At 42.7% G+C, this 16,218-nt stretch overlaps 2 protein-coding genes across 7 annotated transcripts; both read right to left on the bottom strand.

The window, feature by feature from the left end:
* Positions 1-765: 765 nt before the first annotated feature.
* Positions 766-4,024, bottom strand: LOC123047457 (1-acyl-sn-glycerol-3-phosphate acyltransferase LPAT1, chloroplastic). Of its 3 annotated transcripts, none has more exons than XR_006422993.1 (6): positions 3,527-4,023; positions 3,253-3,423; positions 2,261-2,667; positions 1,869-1,970; positions 1,463-1,775; positions 766-1,035 (listed from the first exon to the last, which is right to left on the bottom strand). XR_006422993.1 is itself a non-coding variant. In XM_044471019.1 (5 exons), exons 1-5 carry the CDS (start codon positions 3,594-3,596, stop codon positions 1,548-1,550), a joined length of 978 nt encoding a protein of 325 aa, XP_044326954.1. In that variant the 5' UTR covers positions 3,597-4,024; the 3' UTR covers positions 766-1,547. The 3 variants fall into 3 exon arrangements, 1 of the variants encoding a protein (XP_044326954.1); XR_006422987.1 differs by having other exon boundaries at positions 766-1,075; positions 3,527-4,022; XM_044471019.1 differs by having other exon boundaries at positions 766-1,775; positions 3,527-4,024.
* A 2,516-nt stretch (positions 4,025-6,540) lies between these two features.
* LOC123047433 (wings apart-like protein 2) lies at positions 6,541-14,876 on the bottom strand. Of its 4 annotated transcripts, none has more exons than XM_044471002.1 (13): positions 14,188-14,876; positions 12,679-12,778; positions 11,876-12,209; positions 11,513-11,625; positions 10,761-10,889; positions 10,572-10,665; positions 10,405-10,467; positions 9,284-9,948; positions 7,977-8,257; positions 7,686-7,830; positions 7,315-7,412; positions 7,139-7,220; positions 6,541-6,989 (listed from the first exon to the last, which is right to left on the bottom strand). In XM_044471002.1, the coding sequence occupies exons 1-13, from the start codon at positions 14,679-14,681 to the stop codon at positions 6,909-6,911; spliced, it is 2,679 nt and encodes an 892-aa protein (XP_044326937.1). In that variant the 5' UTR covers positions 14,682-14,876; the 3' UTR covers positions 6,541-6,908. The 4 variants fall into 4 exon arrangements, with proteins under 4 accessions (XP_044326937.1, XP_044326933.1, XP_044326943.1 ...); XM_044470998.1 differs by having other exon boundaries at positions 9,284-9,945; positions 10,384-10,467; positions 14,188-14,875; XM_044471008.1 differs by having other exon boundaries at positions 9,284-9,945; positions 14,188-14,875.
* Positions 14,877-16,218: the final 1,342 nt, after the last annotated feature.

Raw genomic sequence — 16,218 nt, 5'->3', positions numbered from 1 at the left:
AAGAGACCGCACGTCTGTTTCTTTTTTTCTCATTCGGTTTTCTCAGCCAGTTCAATTTTAATTTAAAAGATGTGAGGTCTATAAAAGATTCACATTATTGTTTTTAAAATTAAAATAATGTGTGCGGATTCAAAAAATGTCCGTCAATTCAAAAAGGTTCATAAAATATAAAAAAACGAATTCAAAAAAATATGAAAAATGTTCATGAATTTAAAAAAACAATGAAATTCAAAAATGTTCACGAATTGAAAAAAAATCATGATTTTTTTATAATCATGAACAATTTTTGAAATTCCAAAGATTTTTAGAATTGTGATCTTTTTTGAAAAATCAAGCATTTTTTTAAAAAAAAAACGAATAAATTTTAAACATTTCTTGAAGAATAAATAAATGACGGTAGAAGAGAAAATAGAAAAAATTGATCAGGAAACCACAAAATCAGTCAAAGAAAACTAAGTGAAAAAGAACAAAAGAAAAAAAAACAGACAGCAGCAGCGAAGGTAAAGCCCATTCCGTCGCCAAAGTTCCCTACTCCTTCTGGTTCCCGTCTGGATAATACTCTCTCCGTCTCATAATATAAGACTGACACGAGGAGACAAGACCCAAGCATCGTACGGGAAGCTTCCGAGTCAAGATCAAATCAATCTAGAAAGGAACATCTCGGCAAGAAGCCGAACTCGGCTACATTCGATTTGCCTGCTGATATACACTTAAAAAGGCCAAAAGGAAAAAAGGGAGAAGAAAAGCCATCTTTACCAAGTCCCAAAAGGAAATCACGTGCCAACTTTATTATCTTCTCACCCACACAAAAAAAATCTTATCTTCTCAGATTGTAGAATATGGCAAAATCATCTAGGTCCAGATGATTTCTTCGCCACATCACATCTTTTCATGTTAAAATACTATAGAACAAGGCAAAAAATGCAAACTACAATTTGTGAAAGATAAACTACATCAAAGCCTGTTTTGCAAGTCACACACAGCAACTAACAAGCGCAAGTCATTCTTATTCTTCCTCCAGCCCCTGTCTTCATTCTGCAGCAAAAAGAATGCCTGCACTCAGCACCTCTACCAGCTGCACAAACAAGGGTAGATCTTTTGGAATCCTTCCTTTTACAAAATACGTACTTACAAGTATTTCCTCCACCAAATACATCTATGTTATATTCAGTCTCTTATTAGGACACTCGTCTCACACCTCCATGTGGTGGAGATAACAATCTCAAACATCTAAATGTGGGGCACATATTCAAACTGAAGGTGTCCCTTTTCTTGAAGTTTAAACTGAAGATACGTTTCGCGCAGTCATACGATTATGCTACATGAAGTCATGAACCTTATTTTAACAAATGATATACGACGCCCGTGGAAACTCTTTCATTTCAAAAAAGCTGTTCTTCTTAAGAAGCAAATAGCATTTCCTATGGATTCTCGAAATATCGAACTAGTCAGTAACGTGTACCTGTAAACTATCTTTGCCTTCAGTCGACACGTTTCGGCAAACTAGGTTCCATGATCCATTGAATAGGAAAAATCACCCACTTCCATTAGTGCACTCCATAACCATGTAGAAGAAGAGTGTCTGCTATCACATTCCTTGCGTCGGTACATAATTTCTCTGCATCATTCCCTTCAATTGGACGGTGAATAATGACTTGTACTGAACCTGAATTAAGGTTGCTTTCCATTCCAGGAGGCATCAATTTCCCTGTCCCGAGAAGGGTAATAGGTATGACAGGAACGCCAGTCTTCGCTGCGACACTAAATGCTCCTCGCTGGGGATAATTATGAAATGTCAGTACTTCACGGAACTGAAAGCTAATGGCGTAGTACACACAAGAGTAAAATCACATTCGACGGAACCTAACCTTGAATATACCTAGCTTTCCATCTTTACTTCGAGTTCCCTCTGGAAAGAAAAATACAGACGCCCCCCTTTTCACCAAATCCACACACCGTTTAAGACAGTCCTGAATTTAGAGGATATATGATATGTTCAACATGGAGTGCAAAGTAGGTAAACTCTATAATAGGAAGACATTTAACAAAAAACGACATTAATGTTGAAAACTAAACTAATGCATGTACGCTTCACATAAGATGCGGGAGCTGCACTAACAAAAAGGATATGCAAAGGAATTACCAAATAAGAAATTCTTCAGTGGCACAAATTGCAGGTAATCCACAGCTTATATTCAATCACAAGATTATCGAAATTCAGAGCCTACTGAAAAAGGAAGGGACAAGGCTAAGGCCATACCAGCTGGCTCCTGCTGTCCATACGCCGTAAAGGAATGACACCCAAGAGATACATTGCCCAACCAATAACTGGAAGCATAAAGATACTGGTCTTGCTTATAAATTTGAAGCACCTTCCTAGAGTTAGAAGGGTATAGATATCCAAGAAGCTCTGATGGTTAGCAACATAGACAGCAGGGCTACTATTGGGAGGTAGATTCTCCATTCCCTCAACTTCAAGCTTGTAGAACATGGAAACTGCCAGAGTAGCCCAAATCTTTGCAATATAGTGCTGAGCTCTCCTACGGTGGCGGTCAAACAAGAGCACAAGTGGATGAACCACAACCATAGCTATAAACAAAAAGATCGCCGCAACAGCAGTCACCGCGTAGAAGAAGACCCCTCTGATCCTCGAAGCCACTTGCAGATCTGGTTAAGTAAATAAATATAAGCAAGTTTTCTCAAAAAAAAGTGAGCTCAAAAAGAATCCAGCTAGTATATAATTTGAATGATTTCACACACACATTGTTTGCAAAATATGTGCAGATGATTTTCCTAATACGTACTAGTCAGTAGGGCCTACTACTTAAATTTCATCAAACATGCCACTGGCATTAGCTGCTACAGGGTTTATAAATACCTTAACAACTGTTGTTCTCCCTCTGAAATTAATCTATCTAAAAACTCTAATGACACCTTTCACATGAGTAGAAGTAACAATTATAAGCCTACAATCCATCATATATTGGTTATAAAACAGAAGGACGGAAAGTATCAAATCCTATCCTCTGGTCCATACTGAAATGAAGGGTTGGGACAATAGTTTGAGTTTCTGCATTATTGGTTTATCCAAATTCACCTAACACTCACATAGCACTAGCAACGGCAACATTGCAGGTTCACATACGCAGGCACATGTCAATGTAATTTTCTAGCTAGCACAGCTCAGCTACTCGGGCACTGCCATAAGAACTTCAAAGCATTTGGCTCTAGAGAGGGGAGGAGGCCTGAAACCTGATAGCTCCGACGAATCCTCGGGGTCATCTGCGGCGGCTGCAGCGGCCGTGACACCCGACCTGACAACCAGCCACCGGCACCTCCCCGCCTGGAGCACCCGCGGGTTCGTGCAGCGGGACGCCACGGACACCCGCCGAGGCCGGGCATTTACACCACCGGCAGCCACCACTGCAGAGGAGCGAAACAGAAACCAAACACCAGATAAGATAGGATCAGCAGCAGCATCGCGCGGGGCTTTCTCCGAAGGTAGGCGTCGAGCCGTGTCGCGTACCGTGCGCGGCGGAGGGACCGGCGGGGACGGCCGGGGCCGCGGTCGGCCTCAGCCAGACGAGCGTCCCCATGGACGAGCTCGCCGCACGCGCCCCCCTACGCCGGCGAGGGCGGCACGAACAGGCGGGGAGGCGCGGGCCTGGGCAAGCCGAGACGGTGACCGGACCGCGGAGGCGGGGCGGGGGCGCCGCGTCAGATCCGCGAGGCTCTAGATCATTGGCTGGGGCGGCGAGGCGGTGGCGCGAGCGCACGTGGCGAACGTGGGGTTGTTCGGCCTGGGGCGAGAGAATCCGGAGGCGGGGCGGGGGGATGGCGCTGCGCTGAGCGAAGCTCCGTTGGTGAGTGGTGAGAGTGGATAAAATCGCGAGGGCGGAAGCGGGCGGGCGCGCGCTGACTGAATGCGCATGCGCGCGCGGACGGGAGGTGACTAGACTCGGGCGAAACGGTGGCCGGCGGCTGCCGGCGGTGGTTTGTTTCGGCGGTGTTTGCCAAGTTTCTCTCTATATTCTGTGGCCCGGTTCGCTTTATCTACAATTCGTTTTCTTTTTTCAAAAGGCTCAAGACCGTATATTAAGTGTCACATGAATTTACAAACACGCCCACCCAGACAAATAAAATTACATTTCATTTTGGGGTGCTGAAATCTTCTTCCTTATGTATCCATCGGCGGAGGCATGAGCATAACTCGATGCTGCCTCTGGCCTCCGCCTAGGCGGGGCTTTAAAAAAAACAATAGCTTGTAGAAGCAACGGATAAAAAGTCATCGATGCATATTAGGAGATACCAACGGCCGCGAATTACAACGCAAATCGGAAACACCGATAAGGCCCTCCACTATGTGTTCGGTGCCAGAAATTTAAAAAGTTTGCCACATACACTTCGATGCCAAATATAAAAAGTTTAGCACCGGCACCACAACGTGAAGGATTTGGCACCCACCCACCTCTGGCCCACCTACGTATAAACTAGTAATATATCAGCTCAAAGCAGTGTCTCGCCGGTGGTGCCTCGCATGCAAAAGTACAGTGGCTACCTAGTTTATTGCCTCAACGAAATATGGCGTCGGAGCAAGTAGAGGAATCGATGCCCTGAAATTTTTATTTGGCATCGGCTGGGTTATGTAGGGCACCGGTGCCAAATGTTCAAAAAGTGAATTTGGCATCGGTTTTGACCTACATAGTGGAGGGCCTAAGGGATATGCAAAAACTTGGAAGACCACGAATGTTAGCTGAATCAAGAAGGACCCCTGAGTCGATCGGATCACGGACCTGCCGGAGCACGGCTCCACACGTCCTCCGTCGTGGATAAACATACCAACAGAATCGTGAAAGAGGAAGAAGAACATTATTCCTAGAAGGCGGCGGCCTCGATGTCCCAAAACCAAACTCAAAGACTCCTAAATAAAACCTTGGAAAAAAACACATGTATCATTGCACAACAAGTTCGGGCCTGTCGACCTCGTCGCCATTCAGGACAATGCATCGACTCCCTCTTCTCTGGTGACCTAGCCAGACCGTGCCACCATTGAAGAATGCTAATGTGGATCACCAACGACGCCGACGAGCATCACCTGCCGGCAGTCGTAGCCCGACCACGAATCACCATCGCCATACCGTAGCAGCCCACCAGCTCCTCCACGTCAGGCTATGAACAACATCCTACCCACCACCGCGAGGCCACATGGGCTTTGCCTGTGCGGCTAACCTGGCGGCGGCGAGAGGGATCGGATCACAGGGTGGCGGCTAGGGTTGGGTCCTACCTTCGTCGACTCACGCTATTCCGGAGTTCAAATATGGCCCCAACTAAAATGATGGCAGAAATAATCCTATATGCTTTATCTAAGTGGCCACATTATTGATGTAAAAAGTAGAAACTAGTCTATTATTGAGCCTAAAATAAGACAATATTATTACGGATCTTCTTCTGATCCGTCAAATCATTTTTTTTTTGCTAATCTACCGTCTCTTTTTATTTGCTAGATGTGAACTGAGAAAGTCTCGGCTAACACTATATCATTAAAAAATACAAGGCTCCTATATCATTCAATTGATCAAATAAAAAAGTATGCACGAATCTTCACGTAAAATCAAACGATGTGAATTGACTTGGTTAATTTTTATCTAGATGATAAGCTAGCCAATCTTTTTTTATCTTTTTTTGTCAATTTTATCTATTTGCTACACTTGAATATATATTTTTCACTGGCACACATTAAAAAATGTTCAAGATTTATTTGAACTCTTTACTTGTAATTTCCATTTTGTTTTATTTAAATGGTTTGATTTGAAATCAGCCAATACTTGTATTTTCTTTGTAGTTGTACTTTTAATCTGCACCAATTGCACCTTAAGGTGGCCTTTGTTTGGGCTTTAGCTACAGATTCTTGGATTCTAACCCATCCAAAACAGAATCTCAAACAAACACTCAGATTTTTATCTTAGCTTTCAAAAATCGGTTCTGAAATTGTGCTACGCCGAGGCACAAGCCAGAAGCTGAGAATTTGCTGATTCCCTAGATGCCCGAGTTGCCACTTATCCAGGTTCCGGGAATAGATCATCTCCTCCCCGTTATTACGCTAGAAATGCCACTAGCCCCCAGCCAATTTCCTCTAACGCCAGGCTCTCCTCCACCTCGTTCTTTCCCACCCAACCGAACAGAGAAGGGGAGCCGCCCCTCACTATAATCCAAGCCACAACTAATTCTCAAGAATCTGTAGCCCAAACAAAGGGGGCCTAAGAAATGACAACTACCCTTTTCAATGTGTCACTATATTCGTTTAATTTGAGCGATGCTATTCCTACCACTTTCAAATATATGATGGTTAGCTAAAATCAAAGGAGCGTACAAATTTTGTACAAGTTGTAAGAATAGCATTTTTGCTTAACTTTTTGTGTAATTGACTAGCAACAATTTTGTCCAAATAAAATCCATCTGCTGAATGTAATCCAGTGTTTGGAACAGTATCAAGCAAACAAAATATCTGTTTAAGACACAGGAGGCACAGACCAAACGGCATGGCAACGGTACGTTCCATTAAGCTTCTTCAGATTTAGGCATGTGTGGTGACTGACTATGACTGGTACCAGTACAAATTACAAACACACACACGCACACAGAGTACATTCCCTATGATGTTATTTTACATTCAATTGAATTGGCTAAGTAAACAACGTGTTTTGAGAGGCGACAAGGAGCACACACAAAAGATGGGCGACAACAACAGGGGGGCAAAAGGAAAAGAAAAGAATGACACCATGGTTGGTTAGTTGCAAGACGACTGCAGGTCATCTGCGGCGCACGGGGAGACGAGGAGGAACACTTGTGTGTGCCTCAGCTGCGAAGAGGCCAGTCAGTCTATACAAAGTGACCTCTTCACCATCCTATCATAGTTTGCATTTTTCGATAACTTCTGTAACAGATGAGTGTGTTTCGTCTGTCATCATATTAAGCTGCAGATGAAACGCCTGCACATGTAACAAATAAACGGACTATTACATGCTCTATCTCTATACGCAGCAGCAAGTAGAAACATACCACAAGAAGGGTAAAATGTCGAAATGAAGAAGAAAATAAGCTTCCTACAAGGGTAAGATCTACCGGACAAGAGGCATACCACAAATTTCTCTAGCACGGGCACAAGAACTTTCAAGTTGTTATTTGGAAGGCAGCTGGAAATCGCTCCTCGAACCTTCATGCTGTTGAAGCAGACAAAATGTTAACAAGTCCAGACACATTATGCAATCAACTCACCGTAATGGAACATTACAGACGACAACTCAGATTACTAACCTTTCTATCGAAAGAAAGCCAAGCACGAGGGCTGCATAGGCCTCCACGATCATCATTTCAGCTTCCCGTGCTCCTTGCAACATTGACTCTTCATCATCCTGGTTAGTTATAATAAGCAGTCAATCAAATGAGCTACAGGACATCATACAATAGGATTTGCTGGCTACTAGGTAGAAAGTACTATACAGAACATCATACAAGGCATTTGCAACAAAGGTCCCCAAAAAGGGCTAATAATATAGTGCAGGTTTAAAATGGAATGGTACTCGACTATTCATGATATTTTGTCAATTGACTGGATATCAAAGCCTACAAATGCATTAGTTTCCATTTCATGGATTTTAAACTAAGGGATTCAAGGTTAGAATTACCGGTGATATAGTTGCAGAAGCTTCCCCAGAACCTTTACTTGCTAAGAAGATTGAACAGAGGAGTGGTATAACATCCCTCTGTGCCTTTTCACTCTGCGCATTCTTAGACAGATCCACAGAAACACGAGCAGATGCAAGCCGTACCCTACAGCCAGGTCATGAAATTATTTAGAACTAGACATTTGTTAGTTGGGATATATGACTGCTCCAGACCCGAAGGAACTAGCTGAAGCAGAACAGTAACACAGGCATGAATCAAACAAATGGAAAGGAAGAAAGTAACAGGCTTACCTATTAAGGCTATCTTTTTCCACGAGATTGACAAGCAAGCCCAATATGGCAACCAGAAAATCAAGCTCATGATCTCGCAGTTGCTTAGCTTTCACTTGGCATGCTTTGCTGTCCTCGGAATCGGTGAGGTCTTGTAAAAGATCGACATCTCGGCCAGTGTCCACGGAGAAATCAAATGAAGGGAAATGCTTGATGATCAAGGAGGCCATTGTGTTAAGTCCACCACATGATGCAATATGTTCACAACCAGATGGGTTGTCATTTGCTAAGTTCATAAGAACCTGCCAGAAAAAACATGGGAAAATCATATACTACATGCCATTGCAAAAGTAACACCGCCATAACATTTTTCTAACATAAAACATCATCCACCAACTGTTCAAAAGTTTCAATAGTGCACAGCAAAATAGAAGGGACGAATAAGATTAGACCCTTTGGACAGTTACAGTTTCTTTTTGGAGTGATAAGGTAAAGGTGCAATGATCTTTCATCAAATATCCTAGTAAGGAGCAGAAAAAGATAAGAGACTACAATTATTATGGGATATCTCACAAATACCGTCACAAGAAGCAATACATAGGTATGTACAGTTAAGCTTAGGCCCACAATTAGTTGAGACAAGATCAACAACTAGTTTATCCATACAGACTAGTCTTTCAAAAACAACTTATTGTCACAGTTAAATTTAATACTGAAACATATCTTCAAAGTGACTTAACAGGCTGAGCACCTAAAACCTTTTAAAGGTGGTCAATAAGCTTAGAAAATCATCTGAGCTGATCACAATTGGGACTTACCATACGAGCAAGTCCATTCACGCTCTGGATGGAAGTTCTAATTTTATCTTCAGTTTAATAAGCTTATTGTAACTTTTAGCAGAACCTTCAACCTTCAATAGGAGGCAAGCCTGAGACAGCTTTATGTTAATGCTTAAACCCAACTAAAGCAGGTTTCAGGTTAAGTAAGAGTGTTAATCAGGCACCACAAACTGAACTCTAAACTTAAGCATCGGGCTCAGCCCATTCCTCGAGTATGCACCGATGCACGGAATGAAGACATATTGATGTATATTTGTCTTAATACTCTTTCTTAAACTTCCAACCAAGTGACACATCACAATTCCACAAACAGTTACTGTGTGGTATAAATGGTGAAAATCTTCCAGTGCATGCGATCATACGAATTCACACATTGACCAAAGGTTTAACAGCCTATACTGAGTATTCACAAATGGACAAACCTATTTCAAAGGGATGCAATACTTCTTTACAAAAATATGCCAGCCAACAAAAATCAAGAAGGCTTACCTTAATTGATGCCAAAAGGCAGTCTTCCAAAAGATTGGAATCATCGTCAACATTAGAATGGGATGTTGCACCCAGATGATGATTATTATCTTCAGGTTGATATGATTCCTGACTTCCAATCACAGCAATCCCACGATCGTCCGACAATTTCTCATTCGCTGATTTTGCTTGACAGCCATGTGTTGATCTCTTTTTTTGACCAAATAGTTCAGGCTCCTGATCAACATCATCAAATGCAAAAGGATCACTACCACTGCCACTTCTCAAATCACTGTTGCCGTTTTCAGACAGACGTCGTCGTTTTGCCATTTCTCTGGACGTTCCATCAGAACTATGTGCTGTTATAGAAACCCATCCACTTGAGCCTCTAATTGGGTTGGCTTTACCACGTTCCTTTCTTATATTAAGCTTCAGACCAAGACCAAGACCATTGCTGTGCCTCTCACCTAATGAACCACTTGATGCCCTGTTGCTTGAAGTAGACTGGGAACAATCAAGTGCCATTTGTGATAGGCCAACATCACTAGTAGAAGATATACTAATATGAGAAGCATCTAATTTGGAAGATGAGCAATTTTGGCATTTTTGGTTCAGCGAAAGCTTATTTTTCTTTGAGTTCTTGCCCTTGCCATGACCATTCAATGTAGTTGCACCCTTGATGTCTGCTGCACAAGAGAATTTAGAACATGAGACCATATTAAACTTGTATCGAGGAATATATATCGTTGTGCTTTATATGAGACTAGAAGGTGAACGTCATAGTTTTGCGTACAGTAAACATTTGTGCACATGAGAATTTCAAACGTGAGACCATATTAAACTTGTATCGAGGAATATATATCGTTGTGCTTTATATAAGACTAGAAGGTGAACATCATAGTTTTGTGTACAGTGAATATTTGTGCACATGCATGATACCCTAACTGCCTTGCAAATTTATTGCTGCACCCAGAGAGGATACTTTGGGTCGTCAATATAGAAAAACACTGAAATTATATCAAGTATTGAATCTAGTGAAAATATTATATTTGCCCTAGATTTAGACAGTTCACAGGAAAGACAGAAGTTCAAATAATTTGGTGGTTGTGACTTGTGACTACCAGAGCAGCCCCCTTTACAACCTTTGGAAGATTTTTTATCTGTACTGCTGGAAACAGTGGAAGAACTCTGAAGGAGAGACAGTACTGCAGCAAAGGAAAATAGGCATCAGATTGCAAGTTTTCAAAGTGGATGTTGAACGTTACATTATATGGGAATAGGAAAATACTGAAATCTAATGCAAAATTACCTGATAATAATTCAACAATATTGATAATGACACCAACAAGAGAAACTGTAGAGCCTCTGGGACTCAATTTTCTACTCATGCTGAGCAAATGGGTCTGGAAGGATCAAAAGGAGTCGAGTGAAGTTAAGAAGTAGTACATGGCAATACTATCATTGCACTGAACTAACATTCCAAGATATGGAAAATTACCTTGTTCTGATCACTTAAGAATGTGGCATTCTCTAAAATTTTCAAACATTTCAGGAGGAGTGCAGCACTTTGCAAAGATGTTCCTTCCTTTATGTCCAAGGACAGAGTGGAGGTATCCTTTACAATTCCCTGATATACAAGGTTGGCCAGCACAAATATATTATATTCTGTTAGCTTAACTGGTGTATAACGCATTAAGTATGCGAAATGGGGAGAAAAGGACTAGCAGAATAATTCACTGCGAAAATAAATGTGTACACATCGGAGACCCAGGTCATAAACTACACAAACCAGAAGCACGATAAGTGGCTTCAATTCACTTAAACTCTAAGCGAGGCTTGTGTAGTGGAAATTGTAGCGTTCAACAGGGTAATAATCATATAATGTCTCCATGCCATGAAACCTATGTAAGTATTATCACCTTGGACACATATAATCACTAGAGATTCAAAATTCAAAAATTAATGCTTGACATAAATCACTCTAAGACTGCATTCAGGATTTAAAATTTTCAATCAGAGAAAATTTCACAGCATAATTTTGTGCTGCAGCAAAGTTTTAGTGTGCAGCTTCAAGCATGTTAGGGCTTAAAATGTACAGACTACAAAAACATGCAACCATTCTTCAGCATTGTGACAGAACACATAATGACAGCTTGAATGTTGTTTATGTGAACCTCTGCCGAAGGGTAAATTACCATAAAATACCTGTTTATTTTATGAAATAAAATAAAAAAATAAGCAAGATCATACCTCCAGTGAGGAATGACAATCAACCATAACATCAAAAATATTATCAAGACCACCCAATGCCCTTAATGTTTCTTTGAAATCCCCTCCAACTCTGGTCACCATGTCAGAAGTCTCTGAAAAGATAAACATTTGAAAATGAGTAATATTTCAGTAACTGTAGCAAAAAAATAAGTTACTACACATAATTCTGGGCTAGGCAAGCCATCACTGAAAACTCAAACACAAGTGAAACAAGGGCTAGGCAAAGGCATCCATGTAAAGCAAGCATGCAATGCTTAACTTGTGAATTGACAGTGTACTTCGCGGTGAATGCAATAATGGCAATGGGGTAATCGTGGTCAAGAAATTGATTAAAAACCATACCCTCTAATGCGACAGCTGACAAGCATGCCTTTTCCATTGTCAACAAAGCAAGCCATTTTGAACATAATTCTGGCCTTGATGCTCTCTTGCCATCCCTGTCAAGTGGCTTGATTTCTTTACAGCTTAAGAGGATTTCTTCGACTTTTGATATGATATCATCTGAGCTGGAATCAGAATCCTTATTTGAGCCATTAAACATTTGAACTTTACTGATTCCAAGGAGTTTGGAACCTATAGATGGTGCTTTGACATCATTTGCGTCCATTGGAGGATTTAATAATTTAAGAAGAAACCGAATACACGATTCTGAATTTAGCACATGATTCTCTTGTACCTGAATAACAACAAGAAAGGATAGATTGATCATAAGAAGAAACTGAAGCTGAAGGAATGCTCATCGGAACTCAGAAGTATTAAAAGAGCAGCAACTGTTGGGAAAACGCATTCAACGAGCAATATATGTAATTCACAAATGAAAATCTGAATAGTAAATACTCCCTCTGTAAACTAATATAGGACATTTTATAGACTTGAGAGGGAGTATCAAACTAGCTGAATTTAAATCATAAATTATGGTTCAGCTGTCAATAAAAAATAAAGCATAAAGTTAATTAACTAAAGTTATTTTTATCATGCATTAGTGTTGAGAAAGAAAGCGAGTACTTCTACAAGAAAAATAAATAAACAACTTTGTCACGACATGAGTATCTTTGTGATTTGTGAGAAGAGAATATTTAATATGCACGGAAAGCAGCATGCACAGAAACATATCATCTGGTGGTTTGGGATTGAGAGGTACTCACATCACTTGCCAAAACAAATAAAAGAGCTGCCGCCGCAACACCACAGGAAGGATCATCAATGTTCAGAGCCAAAACATTATCTATAATTTGCTTTACCAGTCTACAGGACATAACAAAACATGCACTTGTGAGTAATAAGATGGAATGCGTGTAATATTTGAAGAAACAAATGAACTGTTTTTAAACAGTGATTTTGATTTTGGTACTTCTCAGACTAAATAGATTACTGAGATGAACATTACATGGTTACATGTTAAAATAATTGTGTTCAATGAGAATTTACTTTCAACAACGTTAACCATCTACAGATGTAGAAATGGGTAAAACATCTCAAGATCTAGTAATTCCAGAGGTAACATCCTCACTTCAAGCATGCCCTTTGTTTCACTAAACAGTTTTACTATTTCTCAGGCAACTGAGTCACAGCTAAAAATAGTTTCATCTTCACATCGAGATTGTGCAACTACACAAGGGATGAGATGATCTTGATCGGATGGCTATCAATGTTGACTGAGAAATCATTATTCCTAAGTTGACTGAGCTATAGACACACCCCTAAACACTAACGTTGAACTTACCCAGTTTAAATAAGCATTCCACATGTTCAGTACGCTTATTATTAATTATCTCATAGTACATCTTACAGAAACAACAAATTTGAAGACTGGCTGGGACAGGAACAGACAATATCCTACATCTTCAACTATACAGATCAAAGAAAAGCAGTATACCCTAAACTTAAATAGTTGTCAATTGTCAAAATTTTGGTATGACAGTGAGTTAAGAGTGAAACACTGGTGCTGTTCACAGCTCAAATAGGTAGCAACTCCATGGTTCAATACTGCGCTTTTGGTTAACAAAATGTATACTCTCTTGAACAGAGGAGAAATATTAGGCTCGAGTTCAATGGATGGCACTTCTACCAGCAATGTTCTTCAGACGTATCTATAGGCCGGAGCAAATTCTAATTCAAAAGGGAAGATGTCTTTCAAGACATTTCCAATCAATCACCATGCTTCCTTCTTATGGAATCATGGCATACTTGGGGTCTTAGCAAAAACAAAGAGACCATCCTGCTTAAGACGCAGATAACTCAAGTGCATACTCCTTAAGCCCAGTTGTGATAGTTAGTCAGTGGGGATTCTCGACAATATGTGAAGTCTTGATTCTACAACAAAAACCACGACAAAGCAAACTAATCGAACTAAACAGCTCAGGCCAGGCAAGCAAACAAATAAGCTGCATGAGTTGAGCTATTCATCATCACAAGACAAAGGAAACGGAGCGCGCTCGTTCGTGGTGGTTTGAAGGCCAAAAGGTGGCTCCTTTCCGGAAGAAACCGAAATTCTTGAGCCCTAATCGTACAGAATCCCAATCTTTGAACCGAGGTCAGCCGCAAGAAGCCCCAATTTGGTAACCCTAACCCGAGGTTCTCGATTCGGGGAGCCAAGATTGGGCACCAAGAAGAGCAAGAAGGCAACTTGTGTACCAAGAGAAAGGTGTACTGACCCCTGAGCCCGGAGGACGCGGCGGCGCGCGGCGGACGCGCAGATCCCGAGCAGCGCGAGCAGGCTTGCCCGGCGCACCCGCCTGGGCGCGGTGGGGCGCAGCCCGTCGAGCGCGAAATTGACCTCGTCGACGCTCTCCATCATCTCCCCGTACTCCTCGGCCTCCATGAGCGTGGCGGTGGCCGCCTCGGGCTCGGGCTCGGCGTGCCTCCCGCGTCGCCCCTTCCGGCGCGGCCCCTCTAGCCGGGGCGGCGGCGGCTGCGTGGGCGGGTCCTCGTCGAAGTCCCACATCGAGGAGGACTCCTGCGACGGCGGGAAGGGCTGCGACGCGGACGAGCCCAGCGCCGCGAGCTCGTCGTCCCCATCCCCGCCGTCGAAGTCGAACGCGTCCTGCGAGGACGAGAGCCCGCGGTCCCCTCCGCCTCCGCCGGCGGCGGCGCCGGCGGCGCCGTCGGAGAAGGTGCGGGATCTGCGGCCGTAGGTGCGCACGATCATGGCGACTCGCTGCTGCGGGTAGCTACAGCTCCGCGCATGCGAGGGGCGAGTAGAGAGAGAGAGATTTGGGCGTGGGCGTGGGCTTGGGCGTCTGTGTCTGGGTTTCGAACGTTTTGCTTTGCAGCTGATCCGGATTTCGGGATTCTGGCCTGGCCTGGGACTGGGAGGGGACGAATTCGGGGACGGGAGCTGCAGCTGGTTTCGTGCGTTGGTTACTGCTGTTGCTGGTGGTGGTTTTGTGCGTTGCTGCGGCCTGGGGTTAGTTATCGCGTGTCAGGCCAGGGTTAATAACCAAGGTAAAGCACAGCCTAGTTAGTTTGAATCGAAATGGCCGCGGCGTCTCGACGCGCTTCTCCACGGTCAGATTGTTCCTCCATCTTGATTTTGATAGAGCACTTGTGCACACGGTCTTGAGCTTCCTCGTCTGGTCAGCGTCTAGGGCTTAGATCAAGCATGAATGAATGAAATGAGTAGACATAAGCGTATGGGTTTGGCTAGAAACACCTCCTCCCCAAGAAAAGCATAGGGTTCCTTTGCTTCCCCAGCGCCGCCGCCGGTCCGCCTCGTCCACGGTGACCTTAGGGCCATGGCACCGCGGTGGATCCCGGCCCTTGCCTGTGGGAGGGCTTCGTTTTTAGATGTTTCTTCAACTTTCGTTAGGTTTTGTGTTCTGCTCAGGAAGACGAGACGGCGCGGCTCCCTGAAGATGAAATAAGATTCTCCTTGTCTAGTCCCCATTCCGGTGGTGTGTCTAGTATCGTCGGTGGGCGTGTGAGGGTGTGTCTCCGATGGATCTATCCTTGATGGATTTGCTCGGATCTAGTCGTAGTTCATCTATGTTTGTGTTTCTTCAGGTTGGATCCTTCTGATCTACGCTACTCTTCATCAGCGGCAGTTGTTATTTTGCTGCGCTGGTCCTATGAGATCTTAGCACGACAATTTTTTCGACTGTCTACTACAACAAGTTTTGCTTGTCTCCGGCGAGGGAGGAGCGATGACGGCGGCGCGCCTTTGTCTCGCTTCGATGCTTGTAGTCGTCGCTAGGTGGTCTATAAATCTGGATGTAATTTTTATTATTTTCCAGTATTCGTTGTATTGCCATGATTGAAAATGAATAGATCAGAAATTTTCTCGAAAAAAATGTGTAGACATGGTTGAATAAAAGGAGACTGTCTCCCAAATAACTGCGTTGATGCTCAATTAGATCTTCACGAAGCTGGGTATGCAAAGCCCCATCTTCAATCCTAGGGTATGTCTTAAGAAAAGTTTGGATCCGATCCTAGTTCCGGCAAGGTTACACAAGTGAAAGATCATGGATGTCGCCTAGAGGGGGGGTAAATAGACGCTTTAAAATAATCACGGTTTAGGCTTGAACAAATGCGGAATAAAACTAGCGTTTAATTTATCAAGCACAAAACATAAAACAATTAGGCTCACCTATGTGTACCAACAACTTATGCTAAGCAAGAGAAACAACTAAGTGATAGCAAGATATATAACAAGGAACACTATGGTTATCACAAAGTAAAGTGCATAA

This window comes from Triticum aestivum, chromosome 1A, assembly GCF_018294505.1.
Source record: "Triticum aestivum cultivar Chinese Spring chromosome 1A, IWGSC CS RefSeq v2.1, whole genome shotgun sequence".
NCBI lineage: Eukaryota > Viridiplantae > Streptophyta > Magnoliopsida > Poales > Poaceae > Triticum > Triticum aestivum.
This window is presented reverse-complemented; position numbering and strand designations above follow the sequence as displayed.

What these genes read in the sequence shown, in the direction of transcription:
- LOC123047457 (XM_044471019.1), bottom strand. Translation starts at nt 3,596, where the DNA reads ATGGGGACGCTCGTCTGGCTGAGGCCGACCGCGGCCCCGGCCGTCCCC. An exon ending in TGGACAGCAGGAGCCAGCTG is followed by an intron (nt 1,971 to 2,260) that starts GTATGGCCTTAG and finishes CTCTAAATTCAG; the next exon opens with GACTGTCTTAAACGGTGTGT. An exon ending in GAAAGCTAGGTATATTCAAG is followed by an intron (nt 1,776 to 1,868) that starts GTTAGGTTCCGT and finishes AATTATCCCCAG; the next exon opens with CGAGGAGCATTTAGTGTCGC.
- LOC123047433 (XM_044470989.1), bottom strand. Translation starts at nt 14,681, where the DNA reads ATGATCGTGCGCACCTACGGCCGCAGATCCCGCACCTTCTCCGACGGC. An exon ending in GGCTTTCTTTCGATAGAAAG is followed by an intron (nt 7,221 to 7,314) that starts GTTAGTAATCTG and finishes CTGCTTCAACAG; the next exon opens with CATGAAGGTTCGAGGAGCGA. An exon ending in CCGTGCTAGAGAAATTTGTG is followed by an intron (nt 6,990 to 7,138) that starts GTATGCCTCTTG and finishes TTACATGTGCAG; the next exon opens with GCGTTTCATCTGCAGCTTAA.